The sequence below is a fragment of the Numida meleagris genome, chromosome 3, assembly GCF_002078875.1.
Source record: "Numida meleagris isolate 19003 breed g44 Domestic line chromosome 3, NumMel1.0, whole genome shotgun sequence".
Taxonomy (NCBI): domain Eukaryota; kingdom Metazoa; phylum Chordata; class Aves; order Galliformes; family Numididae; genus Numida; species Numida meleagris.
Genome location: NC_034411.1, coordinates 42,886,778 through 42,902,566, shown reverse-complemented (window position 1 = coordinate 42,902,566; position 15,789 = coordinate 42,886,778). Strand labels below are relative to the sequence as shown.

Below are 15,789 nucleotides of genomic sequence, written 5' to 3'. Positions count from 1 at the left end.
ATCCAAGTCCAACCATCCACCTATCACCAATATTTCCCACTACACTATGTCCCCCAGTACAATGTCTAAATGTTTCCTGAGCACCTCCAGGGACAGTGACTCTACCACCTCCCTGGGCAGCCCATTCCAATGCCTGATCACTCTTACCGAAAATTTTCTTAACGTCCAACCTGAATCTCCCCTGGCACAACTTGAGGCCATTCCCTCTGGTCCTCCCACTAGTTATGTGGAAGAAGAGGCCAACCCCCACCTCACCACAAGCTCCTTTCAGGGAATTGTACAGAGCAATAAGGTCTCCCCTGAGCCGTCTCTGCTCCAGACTGAACAATCCCAGTTCCCTCAGCTGCTCCTGAAAAGACTTCTGCTCCAGATTCCTAACTAGTTTCATTGCCCTTTTCTGGACAGGCTCCAGAGCCTTGATGTCTTTCCTGTAGTGAGGGGCAAGTCAACTTTCAGGAAGGAGGAAAACCATTTTTTCCCACCCAACTGCAAAGACTGAAAAAGGGGACCTAAAAAGCATTTAAATGCATAAAAATTCTGCTGCAAAGTAAAAAACACAGTCTGTTTCCCAGTTGCAATGAGTAGGACAAGATGACATAGGCTTAAATTACCGTAAGTAATACCTGTGTTAAACATCAGAAAAGCTCTCAGACAGTAAGGATAACATTATAAAGCATGCTTCTTTGGGATGCTATGTAGCATTTACCATGGGAAGTCTTTAAGAAGCAATCAGACAAACATGTTCGGTGGAATAGTTTAGATACAGCTGATGTTGTCTGAGGAGGAGAGAAGGTTCAAAATGAGGCTTTTTAGATCCCTCCCAGCACTATTTTTTTTTCTATGATCTTTCTGCAGATGTACCTGCTTAATCTTCCTTTTCTGCAGCTCAGCTTGGTTAATTTGAGACTTAGTGGAAGGAGCACATAGCAGGCCTGACATACAATATACTGTTTATTTGGGACAAAGCTGGGATTTGGGAAATGGAGGAGCCATTTCTTCATTACGTGTACACCTATGAGTGCTCTCTTACCACTTACCCAGTGTAAGTAGATAGACCTATGTTAAAGAATTTGAACAATCATCATCATTTCCATCTTACAAATGAGAAGCACGGGGAACAGAGGTCTAACTGTCTGTAATGACACAGCAAGTCATAAAAATGAATCTGAAAGTTAGACTTCATGGTTCCTCAAGTGACCTATTTGATGGACTGCATGCTTTCATTCCTCTGCCTTGCTCTCCCTCCCCCTAGCCAGGCAATGCAAGATTACAAGAATTTCAGCATTTCCTCATAAAAGTCTTGCCTGCAGCTGGGGGAAGTCAGACTACAATAGCACTGATAACTTCTGTAGCAAGGACACACATCACAAAGATTATAATTACCAAGAAAAAAAAGCCCTAAAGCCACTTCAGGACTTGCACCTTGCAGAGTTCATCTTGGGCTGCTGATTCTCATCTTTGTTCTTTAGCTTGCCTCTTTCTAACTCTTGACTGAAAGATGGTTATCAATAACAGCAAAAAAGAGAAGGCAGAATAAAAGAGGCACTTCTGATAAAGAACGGTATTGCTGGACAAGCACAGAGGAGTTCACAAGTGCTTGCAAGTGAAGCATTGTTCCAGCCCAGTGTGCAAACGGAGCTATCTAGTTCAGCATTTACTGAACACTGTCCTAAAGCTGCTTGAACTTAAGGGAAATCAGCATTCAAAGTGATGGTAAGAACTGAAAATCTCTCATAACAGTATTATAAATCCAGTGCCGGTCCTTCTGTACTACTCCTTACCTGACTTCATAGTCTTGTGTCAGCTCCCTACGCAACAGCCTTGGAACCCAAGAAGGACCACAGTCCAGTCACCCACTGGAGGTCCCACCTCTCACAGGTGGCTATGGCAACAGACACAAGGTTCAAAATTAATCTGAATTAATTTGGAAAAGCTCTGGTGGCTTCTAAGCCCCATACATACACCAAGGAGAATTTCAATTCACTATTACCAGTGAGACAAAACAAGAGTTAAAAGCATTAAAGAGTACAAATAAAGTTTTAAAAATACACAAACAGAAGTAAAAAAAAAAAAAACAAAAAACAAACAAACAAACAAAAAAAAAAAAACAAAAAAAACACGCATCAATGGCAATGTTTAATTGGGCATTTCCTTAAAAAAAAAAAGGTAATAACACAATAAAAAAAGGAAGAAAGGCTTCTGCATCACTGGAATAAATATAATCAAATTCTTTGCATGCTTGAGTCTTTTCTATCTTATTCAAATGGCATAGTTAACTTTCAATTTATAAATCAAGGGATATTGCTCACTGTTTTAAGATGCATTCCACTGGGGCTCAAAGTCTTTCACAGAGCCACACTGTGCCTACTTTTGCCTGATGGTTTCACATTCATGTTCATCAACACTCAGCAAGAGCCATAAACAAAGCCCTTCTCTCGGATGCACACATGCAGTTCCCATTGACTTCACTGGATTTTCAGCTGACTTCAATAAGAACTCTGTGTGCACACAGAAGGGTAGAACTTGGCTCTGTGCATTTAATAAAATTACATCACTAGATGCCTTATAAATGAAGGGCCATTCTGAAAAATAACAAACTGAAATCTGAAAGCGTAGCCAAATAAGTTCATATTTCAGCCAAGTTTTCCCAGAACAATCAAAATGGCACACATTTTAGTCAAGGTAAAACAAAAATCCTTACAATACCTTCTTCACCAGGGTGTGCTCTGTCTCCTTTCACAGGACTATGTGAAACTTAGTCATCTACTCAGGGCAATGATCTTGCTGTTTCAGATATAGCAATTATATTGGCATATGAAATGATTAAGGAAAGGTCAAGCTACAAGCTGTGATTTGCCAAGTCATTTTCTCCTTGTATATCCCCGTTCTCTAAGTTATGAAGCTCACTGCAAGTGGATTTAATGTAGAATACTATAATAGGAAAATTAACCAATCTTATGATTTTAAAAACTGATATTATTTTGAACCTACTCTTACAGTGGTATTTTTAAAATTTCAGCTGCTTGAATCCAGGAGTATTTATCCTAAAGCCTGCAGCCCTTTCCAGCAACCTTCAAAAAGAGCACCGAAAGAAAAGAAAATCCTCCACAACTGAGAAACAGCATTCCTGTTCCAAATTTCAGATGTAATCGAGCAACACATAACTTCCGCCTGGTATATTAGCGAAGGTACACTAAGCAAAGCAATGCCACATGTTCTCTCCAAATTTCTTCCCTTTATTTTACTCGTTCCATGATGTAGTCACCTGTGCCTTCTTATTGCCTCTTTAAAATATCTACCTGTTAGGGCAAAGAATATTCTGACTTCTGAAAATCTTCCTAGTAATAGGCTTCTTCGCACTTTCTGTTTGGCTGTCAAACACTGATTAGCCCACAATTGCAAATTTAAACTCAGAAGTGCTCAGGGATGAGAATCACAGAGGGGGCTTGATGTTCATGTTTTGTTTTTCCCCTCTAAGCAGGAATGTCTCTGATGATTTTCACACTTAAAATAGCAGAACAGATTTCATGAATCGTTTTTATTTCCTGGTTGGAACAACCCCTATTCCCTGTTGCTTTATAATGCTGAGTTACTTTGCATAAAGTTGGTTATTACTGCCAAGTCAAGGGAGAGAGAGGAGAAGTGGATGTAATGCTCTGAACTTACATGTGCAACAGGATACATACCAGCATGCTTCTTGAAGCAACTTACTCAAAAAATTATTTAAGATTAGAAAATAAATTCAGAGGAAGACAACCCACCTAAGGAAAAACAACACCATAGATACTGATTTATTGAATATCAATTATTCAGTGAGTTAAATAATCAGCATGGTAAAAGCTGTTTCTCTCAAACTAAGGCATTGTCAAATTACAAGCTATGAGGTCTGGTAGGGCTCCGCTGTCTCAAAATCCCCTCCCCTCCCAGCAGCACACCCTGACAATAGCAGCCTCCGAAGACACTCGTCTGTCACAGGAGAGCTCCTTCATGCAACTCAGCAGCTCCAGATCTACTTTCTGTTGGCTCTGGTGGAGCACAAGCCTGGTAAATTTATAGTGTGTTAGAGGGAATATCTATGTCAGCCTAGGCTTTGCAATTTGGGGTTCATAACCACTTTCCTCAGTCTCCTAGGGGCTGGTGGAAGGAGGAAGCTTGAACAACCGATAGCAACTTTCATTTGTTAGTTTGTTTTAAATATATAGCATGACTTCTCAACAAATGAAACAAAACTAGGTACGTCTTACTTGAAAATTGTTTTTCAAGGAAATTGATTTTAAAGAGTTAAGAATAAAAGATCAGCCCCAAACTCTGCTTTTTTTTTTTTTTTTTCCTGTCCTGCTTAAGCAATGACACATGAAGAACTTTACGTCTAGACAATTACCTACCACTTTAAATAGGGACACTAAGGGAGTAACATATTTTAAAATGTATTCGCACAGCATGAGACTAATCCTCCTCCTGGGAATACCGGTGCAAATCAGACTAACTCCTTGGAGGTCAGCTGAAGTACACCAGTGTAAAACAAAAGTGTGCCAGAGGAGAATCAGGCCCCATCCACCTTTATTTTAATGCAGAGGTTGCAGATCATCTGCAATGATAAAGTGAACAACATAAATAAAACTGACATTTATTCGATTGATCTCACTTCCTGCCGACTGTTCGCAGCTCCAAATATAGGGCTGAAGAACAATGGTGCAAGGAAGGAAGGCAGAAATCCTGCTTCTCCCCCATTCACACATTCCTATCCGCCAATAACTCCGACATGGACTGCTTTTTATCTCCTGATGCTGCCGAACCATTTTGGGCTTAATTTGACATTGCTCCCCTGCTCCTGAAGAACACAACTTCTTACTGAAGAATGAAAAAATACCAGGATGCAGAAAAGAGAAGACGAATGCAAGAATCTGTGTAAGCACCAGAATCTATGGAAAAATACGCGAGAAAACCTCTATCTTGCATACAGCAGATATGCAAGGCACTAGCAAATTGCTTATTTATTTGGAAATCTAGCACTGAGAAGGAATGATATGATTGCAGGGGAGGAAAATTAAAATATGAGGCTATTGCAAGTCATGGTGCCATCTGTGCTAATTTAAGTGAATCTGTAAGTATTTCCTACAACTTCATGATGTCCTGAATCAGCTCCCTCCCCCTGTGCCAGGCTGATAAAAGGATCCTTAGCAACACACTAAATATATTATGCAACGTATTGAACGTTCCCGAGGAAAAGCCCTGAATTACACTGAAACAAAGAACGTCAGGTGTGAGCATCAGCAGCTCTAGGGACAGACCACCTCTAACTATTTACCATGTCAGCAAACGCAGGCATTCTCTCACATCTCTGTCAGCAGCACCTAATGGTATTTTGCTGCACATAAAGTTAACATGAATTTTACCTCGAATCTACTTAGGCTCGAGCTCTTCGACCGAGACTTCTTGCGGAGATACACGGAAAAGAACCGCCGCACCGTGAACTTCTTCATGTTCATGTCCATTGCCCCGTCCGAGCTCCGGTGTGGAGCACGGCGGAGCTGCAGCACTGGAGAAAGCTAGCACATCCCAATAGCCCCGATGGATATCCACAGGCAGGAGATGCCCGCTGTGCCTGCCCCTGCTCATCCAGCCTGGCAGGCAATGGGCGAGAAGTGTGCAGCTCGGCGCGCACCGGCGTTGTGCTCTGTCTGCCTTCCCACTGTTTACATTTCGGTGCTGCAAGCCCAACTCTCTCCCCACTCCCTCTCCCCCTTGCCTTAGGTCCTACTACGCCCAATCAGGCTTCGCTGCTGCTGCATGCATAATCAGCTCCAGTAGATGACAGCTCCGAGTCCCCGGCGTAGCAGGTTTGAGATAAATATTAGATGTGTCTATGGCTTTGCACTCCCCTCCTCTCAGCCAGACTCTTTCGATTTCCTGGTTTCTGAATCACATGGGGAACAGGCACATGCTACACTACTGTTTTTAGCCCAGAATTTCAATGCCGCTATAATTACTGAGGGCTCCAGTGGTCAGATGTGAGAGGAGACAAGCTCCCGCACCAGAGCCTCTCCTGGGAAAGGGCTGAGGACGCCATGAACCCGCAGTCGGAACAGGAGGGTCTCAGCCTCCTCTCACTCTGGGGACTTGCACAGAGGCGCTTCCCCCACTCTGAAATCGAAAAGCTTATAATGACCCACCAGCATAGATTACCCACCGGGCTACATTAAAATACCTAACGTTGGCGCAGCTCTGAAAATAGAAAGCACACTCTAAATGGTAAGTATTACTATTCTTATTGTACTCCAGCAGACAGCTACAGCCCTTCTCAGAGGTTAAATATGTGCATCTATTTACAGGCTGCAGCTCTGAGCTGCTCACTATACTGGAAGCATGCAGACTTACAGCTACCCGCATCTCCCCCCCTCGTATACACATTTTTCAGCTTTTATTCAGAAACTAACAAATCTGAGTGTGATCCAGAGACCAAAGAGCTATCTCTGCCTGCTGTGCACAGCTCGGGCTCCTCATCCTTGGCAGCCTTTCCTTTCTGACTAGCAAGGAGCACCCAGACATGCCTTTCTCCCATATCCCCATATGGAAATTGAATGGCTCTGATGACTTATTAATGACTCAGATAAATAAGCCCAGAAAGAGCTGACACCACTACACCCTGAGAAAGCTCTCAGAAATTAAATGACAATACTTCTCCAGTCGATCTGCTGTAAGTAGGGTTGGATTTTGCTTTAATTGCATGTCTGGGCTCTGCTGTGAACCATGCTGGCTGGCTGTGCCTGTCACTACCTGCTTTGTTCACAGGCTCTGTCCCTCTCTTTTGTTTAAAGCTCACTGCCATCTACGTACCTGGAAAAGCAAGAAAATAGAAACAAGTAAACGAGTAGTTTGGCATTTATGATTTCCTCAAAAAGGAGGTCAGGTTTGAATGGCAACCTTCAGCCTGCAATTTTCTGTGGCCTCTGACTCCTGCTGTCTCCCCCACCTAAGATAACTGCAGTACAGCACAGGTAGCAGAGTGGCAGTCTTCTTTGTCCCTTTCTCTTTTTGATGCCTCCTTCTGACTGCTTCTCTAATTCTGTTTTGGCAACAGGAGCGTGTCTTCCAATGCTGCTGTTGGGGTGCAGCCCCAGTGTGCGCTGAGCCAAGCCTAGAAGCCCTTTACCATGACAGCTGTGTCAGCTTCTGGCTAAACAGAGTGAAGGCAGCTGGCCCAGCAGAAACTAGGCTATTTACAGGTACACTAAAACCCTTTTCAGGAGTAATAAGCAGGTAAAAAGTGATTCTGTTGGTAGAGCTTCATCAGCACCAAAATTATTTGCTGATACGGTTTATTCAGCAGAGTTCCGTGTCCCCTCATGTGGTGACCTAATTGCAGCTTCAGCACTAAGTGGTGAGAAGGCCCAAGGTGCTCACCTGGCCCCCTCCTGGGCCCTTACCAGGACTTCTGTCTGTGCCATGCCCTCTGCCTGCAGAAGGGGCATCCTCACCAGCCTTGCTTTCATGCTGACAAAAGCTTTTCAGAGGCACACATCCTCATGCTGGTAAGCCATTCCAGCTTTAAATAGCAATCAGGCAAGATCAGGGTAGCTCCCTGCCCTTCAGATACACAACAGAGTCCCACCAGGACACTGGCATCATGCAGAGATGATTATTTCCCAGCTCCAAACCTACAGAGCTGCCCTATGAAACAATAAGCTGCAGTAGATGAGAGGCTGCTACTACCTATGCTAGTAGGTTTATCACAGCCTTCACTTTCCATGATGCACGGAGTGATTTAACATACAAATACACACTGTCACCATTAGATGTATATCTAAGATATCAAATATCTAAGATTACAGAGGTGCATTTGTTACATTCAGAATTTTTTTCTTTACCACACAAAAAAATTGGTAATGATGAACTGTTAGTAAATAGTTAGCGAGTAAAAGCTGTTGCTTGATGCTGAAGGTTACAGTGCAACACATACAGCATGTATGGTTGGGGGGCAAGTCTCTTCTCACATCCCTGTCAAGACACAGGTGCAGGTGTGGAAGCAGGCATGATCTGCCTGCTTTCTCACTCCCCTTCCAAGCTGGTGCTTAGGGATTAAATACAAAAGGACAAATAATCATCAGTGCCAGGTCGTTGGTCTTCACATACGGGGCAAGAGAGCAGTAGAGGAACTGCTGAGTGCATCTTCCAGCTGTAAACAGTACAAGAAACTGAGTTGCCAAAAATTTACTGAAGAAAAAGTACAAATACAGAAATCGGACACAATACATGAGGATGTAAACTAAACACAACAACAGATTTGAAAAGCAAATTCTTCTTGTGTTGCATTCGTGTGGTATGCTTCCAGGACACGGAATTTAGCTTTGCTTCAGAACAAAAGATGTGAAGAAGTTTAAAAAAAAATCTCAAACTGTCAGCTAACGGGATAATATCCTTTTTTCCCAATAACTAACAGAAAAGGTGCAAGACAAAAAAACGTTTAGACTAAACTAGAACATTCATCAATATATTTATAAACATGCAATCGCCAGATCAACCAGAAGTTTGAAAAATTCATTGCACCTAGAAATTCATGGCCATAAATTATTATCAGCTCTCCTTTGGGCAATTTTAACTGCTGAAGAACTGCTTGAAAAACAACGTAACTGAAAAAATCTGTTTAAGACAAGAAAATAACAATAAAATTGGTGGAGAAGGTGGGGCATATGATACATTGGTATCAAGCAGTAATACACTGTATTCTGGATTATATTTCTTAAAAATATTATCGTACTTGTTGTAGTACAAAATAAATAAATACAAGACCATGGCAGTTTCCAGTGACCAAAATACCAAAATAATGTCTACTTCAATTGGAAAAGGGCTTAAAAAAAACAAGCAAACAAAAGAAACCCAAGCCCAGAACTCAAGACAAACTCTCCAAGAGAAATCACTTGAAATTGGATATTGCACAGCACAGATTCCAAATTTTAAAAACTAAACAGAATTACCAATAATAGCCCATGAAACCTGAAGGACCATAATAGCAGTGGTAACTAACTAAAGGACACAGACCCCAGAAATTCACAGCAAAGCAACCTTCACAGAACCAAAGCAATAGGATGCCAAAAGCCAGTGCTGCATGAATCAAGTTTGAAAGAAACAAGGAAACATGAGCTAATTGTTTGCCTGAAAGAAAGCACAAACAGAAGATATCTATCAAAAATGTTGGCCTGTACTGTAAAATTACTGAAAGAAGTTCTATACTGTTATATATACAGCACTTCAGATCCTATGACCAAAATGGACTTTCTAACTTTCATGTGAATCAACTATTTATGAGCAAAACCAGAATGACTCTAGTACTTGAGAAAATTAAGAGATCACTGTAAAAGTAAAAACATACAAATTGATACTATGCTCCTTGCACATGCAATAATACTAGCTATCCTTCCCCAATAAGTACATGCAAAAAAATAAAAAAGACCCCAGAAAAGCAAAAAAGCACCAGGGGCACAGACACTACAGACAACAAATAAGAATATAGCATGCAAAGGCAGAGAAAGTGAGAGTGACACAATAGAGGCACAAGAGACAATGCTATAGAAAAGGTGAATTACATAGTACTGTTTATATTCTCTTTAAAGAAAATCAGGATGAAGAACAGACACCAAGAGACACCTATGAGCAGAATGAGGAACAATACCTTCCCCAGGTGATTAGATGGTACATGACTCTCAGTTATTGCTACTTCCTGATCTTGAATGCTGGGCAAATTTCCACGTGGCTTTTGTTTCCTCAGTGAGCAAGTGAGGTGGTTATTTTTCTTAGTGATGTTGCTTTAAAAAAACAAGAAACAAAACCCCACAAACAAACAAACAAGAAATGCCTGGGCTTAGATCTCATTTGATCAGTACACCAATTTGTATCCCAGTCTTTCTAGATGCTGAATCTAGTTGAATATTTTGTCCAGTTCTGTGTCTCACTTTCTTGACTGGAGTGCTGTCTTAAGAACAAGGATGCACTGCTCAGCCAGCACTATGAAATACAGGCAACAGTTTGCCAACTCAGACATGCTTCTCACCAGCAATGATAAAAAAAAAGTGATCAGCAATTTTGTCTGTATGAGGATGCAAGAGAATTTTCCAGTAGAGGTACAGGTCCTTTCACTCATTTTGCAAATTAAAATCACTGTTCAGAAAAAAGAAAGTGAAGTCATGCACGTTGTCTACCTGTGTCCAATGAACGGGCAGGAAGCAGATAGGATCAGACTCCTGGTCACAGACTCCTGCACCACGCAGATGTATGCATAGGGAACTGAGACTGCTACAGAAACAATAGCTCCATGACAAGACAACAAGATCTGATTGAGTTTTCACCAGATGACAGACGTTTTAACTCTCGCAAAAGCATCTTGTGTTAACGCTTGCTTGAGCATCAGATTAGCAAGTGTTACAAGTGCTGTATTGACTGCTTCTGTACGTGTTTTGCTACTTATAGACTCAAAATAACATGCAACAGCATCAACAGCCACACACGTCATTTTCCTGTGGTCTGTTTCAATGGTGGAGATCATATCACCTAGTAATCTGCATTGAAAATAGGCCAGAAAGGTGTCAGCTTCAATTTCTTTTTTTCTTTTCATTGATGTCAGACTTTTACTCTATTGGCTGATATCGGTCTTGCTTGGCATTTGGTGTCCAACCTCATTTATGTTGCAGAAGCTCCTACTCCAATGCAGTTGAAGGAGATTGATAAAGATACAATTCTGCTTTCTTACCTTTGGATAATAAGTAGAAAAGCATACTCCTATAATGGACTAGATGTTTATAGAAAGAAAGATGCTACTTGGTAACTGAAGTATGAACAATTGTACCACATGAATATTTATGAATATCTACTTTTAGTGAACATTATACAACACAAAATTGGATGGCAGAATTTCATTATGCACAGCGTATGTTTACTATTTATTCAGACTAGCCATGAACAATTCTACAAAGGAATGCATTCATTAGAAATCTACTGATAGGCAAATTTGCCCCAATAGATTCTGGAAGATATACACCTAACAGGAGAAAGTGTATGGAACATTAAGTGGAACCCCCATTTTTTCATTTAAAAGTCATCAAAAGACTAAACTGACAATGCACTAAGCAGAAAAAAATAACAGTTTGCCCTTGAAATCCTGAAAAAGAGAGAACGCAGAGGGCTTAAGAACTTATACTCAAGTAAGTATAAATGTTAGGAAGAACTTTTCCCTTCTATTAGATGATGAAGCTACATACTGAGGTAGAAAAACAAATGAGGTAGATAAAAGGCATCACGTTTAGTTCAGCTGGCTGACCTGAATTAATATGCTTCCAGATCTCAGACTGTTTTGTATAACCTTGAAAAAGAACCTTGCTGTCTCTGGCTATGTCTAACTATAGTCCATGTACAAAATCCAGTCACATTTTGATTCTCTATAAGAATGAGGATGTGGATTGCGTTGTTTTATTATTTCCAGTTTGTATGTCATATCTCTCATAGAGATAACCCATGATTTTTTAATCTGAAAGAAGCCAGGCTGCTCTCTGGTCAGGTTCTTGATTTTGACAAATGAGTGTGTAGATTCAGATTCTGAAGTGTGTGCAACTGCACTGCCATTTAGCCACATCTCCACTTCAAATCTTCTTTTATAAAATGGAGATGGAGTACTTTGCCCATTCACAAGAGGTCTTTTAGACAAAACACAATGACCACCATTATGTGCAAAACGTCAATTTAGGCTGGGCACATACTTGCTAGCTTTGCTTATGAAAACAGATCAACTGTAAGTAACATCAAAAAAGAATAAACCAATGACAAAATAAATTCACCTTGGTAGGTATAATAGCTAGTAGGACAAATGACATAAAGGATGTTTTCAAAATATGTGACATCTAATGCTCACTGAAAGTCAAGATCAAGGTTGTGTAAATATCTCATGTTAGATACCATGAGTATGAGATTTGTTCAATAATCCATAGTCCTGAAATCTTGAGCCTTGACTTCTTTCTTGTTGGACTTCTTTTATCACTTTTTGGATGAATTTTGAAGGCCTGTCTTAAATTACTATAATAGCAGTTCTTAAATCCAGATTACAGAAGAAACAAAGTAGAGGGAAAAAAAGGTCTGAAGTGTTGTAATACACTCCCTCTTTTTTTCTCCAATACAGCTACAAAAGAAGCGTGAAACTGAAAAAAAAATCATGCAAAATGAAAATCATTTCAACCCTCAGAAAAGTTTGCTAAGTTCCATCTGACATTTACAAAACCATATACTTATTTCTTAATTCACCTTGTACAATATGGCCCAATGTCCCACTTTACCACTGACAAACCAGCATTTAACTCAGCTTCCATCCACTCTATTTAGTAAAGCTAAAAAACTTATACCAGGATTTTGTAGCACCAGAAGCAGAGAAGGGCATGAGAAGAGAACTAGCAAAATGACTATTTAGTATCTACTCTAAGATTTAACGACATTTGATGAAGCAATAAAACCTAAACATTTAGATCTACTTTGAAATCATCCACGTGCCCTGAGCTACATATGGATAACCTCACAGCAGTGCACAACTGTAGTGGCATATTCATAGACAGCTTGCTTGAAATCAAAGTAAAATCTCCTCCATCCAATAGTTGACTGAACACACAAGGATGAACAAGATGTACCCTTATTGCAAGGACTATGTGGGTCTGGAAACAGTTGTCGTGGTTCAGTGAAAACATCCTAGGTAAAGACAAGAAAGACAGTCTGTATGAATGTCTCCTCCTCTGGGTTAGCAGTGATTACTATTAAAATGTTGGAGGCTGGCATAATTTGAATATGTCCAATATATATGTTAGATGATCTTTTCCTAAAGCCTTATGTGAATTCAGCTATATAAAGTGTCTCCTTCTCGTAACTGTTGTGTCACATCTCTCATCTAAGGCACCAGGTAGCAGGAAGAACATGCTCTTTTTGCATAACTGCTCCTGCCCACGCTGGAGATGAGTCTGCTTAGCTGATGCTTCAACAAATCTGGAAGAAATGTCAACATCTTGTATATGTCTTCCTACTCATCAGACAACCATGTGAAAATTGTTGCAAAGGATATATACAGATTATAATATAATATAATGATAATATAATGATAACATAATGGGTAAAGAAATGACAACTTATCTTAAAGTCACCTAAAGCTTTGGACATACCTCAGTAGATTTAGTATGTCCTTCCAAATCCTGAAATAATTCTATAATTCCATGAGGTATAGTTAGAAAGAAGCAACACTGTATAACACAAACACATATGAAAGAAGAATCTATTTTCCATATGTGCAATGCCAAATTGGCAGTTTGTTTGGTCTGTTTTTCCTCAAGTAGAGATAAAAGTGTGCAATCAATTCTACCATTATGTAAGCCATACCATTTAATACAAGTTCACCTGCTTATTCATACCCTCAGATACACTGATTCAAATCCTGCAGAACTGCCAGTGTTCTCCTTGTAACCCTATGCCGTACAATGAATACTTGTGGCCAAGATGCCTTAAAAATCTTTCTAAGTGCAACAGTTTACCTCAACACAGTATGTCACTGTGTATTTAAACAATATGGAACATGCTTTAAAACATAAATCTTGAATTCATTAGTTCACCAGTAAACTGATTGTGTTTAAACTTTCTTTGAAGCAACAAAAAGTCCTACAGGAGCCACCCTTCTCCGTAGGGTGAGCTTAACATTAATGCCACAAAACATCTCAAATCCATAAAGCACGCCACGTGTGAGGTGCAATTCACACACTACACTTTCATTGAAATGTGATGCTTTAATCCTAATACATTACTGGGATCTATCTCTGCTATTCTCTACAGATCCAGTATGCAATCTTAGCCTGCGAAGTAGTATGGGACACAATGGCCACTCATTAGGAGTCTGTTCAATTCTAACTCCCAAAAAAGAATTATCTGTCCCAGACACAGGAGCAAACACTGCAATTTCTACACAGAAACGTAATCAGGGTCCCCCTCCTTCCATCACAGAGGCTTCAAGGGCAGCTTGCTGCTGGTGGGCAGCCAAGGAAGCTGCAAGGCAACCAGGCAGCCCTTCCAAAGGCAGAGCAGCACCCCAGCTGAAGGCAGTGTTTCTGGAGTGTGATGGTCTCTATCGTCTGGCTTTCAGGCAGCAGATGCTGCTCCTGAAGAGTGAGGTGAACCAGGAGCAGCAGAGGTGGCTCTGGCACAGGCCATGCCCTTTCCCACATGCACTATCCTCCAAGACTGAACACAGGAGGCAGAGTTGGGGCTGTAACAGGGCCAAGGGCAGCCCCAGCCATGGGGTATCAATGTTAGCAATTCTTTCCTCAAAAAAGGTGTAAATCTACTATAAACATCCAAAATACTTTTTACAAACACTAGGTATCCCTTGAAAGCACAGTGAATAATAGTTAGGACTGGCAAGATGTGGACAGCCTAGACATGTTACTGTGCTGAGGGAGAATAGCTGCTCTCATTCTCCTGAGGCGGATCTAGGCCTCCAGTCTGTTGCCAATGCTATATTACTCAGTAGAAAATACTTCTTTCACCACCTGTCTATTGTTGTGCTTTTAACAAAAAACAAACTAGTATAATCCACTTTTTTTTTTTTAAATTTGCTTTAAAATGAGTGTCTGTACAACATTCAAACATTTTTAATGTCATGTGGACCACCACACACAATTCACTGGGAGCCTTTACTGCTTAGCTTCTAAACACAGTTTCTTCTCTAGCACTGACTGTAGTACAGAAATTGTTGAGATAACATCCGCAGAAGCTGCAAATAAATTGCAGCTAAACACCTTTTGGACTCAAAACTGCTCAACTTATCACTGCGATAACTATGTTCTTAACTATTCGCAATACCTTCTTTTCCTTCTTTCATTACTTTATCCTCTGCTCATCTCCCCTCACGCTTCCTATTCCTCAGATGTTTTCTTCAAATGTGTGGCTCATTTCTTCTTACCTTCACTCCTCTTTTCTTAGGCAAGCTGAAATAATAAAAATTAAACTAGAGCTTAAAGGGAGAAGGATTGATTTCAACTATTTGATTTTTAGGGACTACTTTATCGTATATCTCTGGAATTCAGAAGGTCTGAATACACAAGAAGAAAGATGAGAGAGAAGAAATTGGAATAGAGCATTCAGGGAAATACATGTACTAATAACAACACCTAGGCCGGAAACAAAGACAGAAAAAAACTCTTTATGCGGCACAGTTGACTTATGTAGTATTACTGCATGCCTTCTATCACACTTTATCTTAACGTCTCTTGGTTTACGGACTGATGGAAATAGAACCATAGAACTGCTCAGGTTGGAAAAGACATGAGAAACGTCACATTTCATTGAAGAAAAGACGGGCTGCCCTAGTGCAATTAACCTGCTGCAAAATGGGTGCGGATGTAAGAGATGCTGGAAAACTGAGAGTGAATTAAATTCTTCATGGAAAGAAGGAATGAAGCTAAAGCCACTTGCTTCTCATAAGGCTACTAACTGGTTTGGAGACTGCACAGAGATTTGTTGCATTTTAGCAAAGATCTTCGCTTTTAACAGTGATATCACTAGTCCTGGCAGAAGACTATTACTTGTGGCCTCACTCCACCATCTCCAAGCTACAATTTCCTTCTTCCTCTCTATTGCTTCAATTATTCACACTGCCACAGAATGAACCAAACTGGAGAAGAGGTCCAAGTTTAAACTGAACCAAAACCCACCCCAGAACTTTAAACCAGTTCAGTTCCCTGATCTTTTTCACTGAGTGGCTATACAAACATTAACTCC

The 15,789-nt window shown here is 40.5% G+C and overlaps 1 protein-coding gene across 1 annotated transcript in view; it reads right to left on the bottom strand.

The window, feature by feature from the left end:
- Positions 1–5,874, bottom strand: part of RPS6KA2 (ribosomal protein S6 kinase A2) — a 165,705-nt gene extending 159,831 nt beyond the window's left edge. The window contains exon 1 of the mRNA XM_021392310.1: positions 5,397–5,874. Coding sequence (XP_021247985.1) covers positions 5,397–5,495 — 99 coding nt within the window. The 5' untranslated portion in view covers positions 5,496–5,874. The remainder of the gene's footprint in view (positions 1–5,396) is intronic.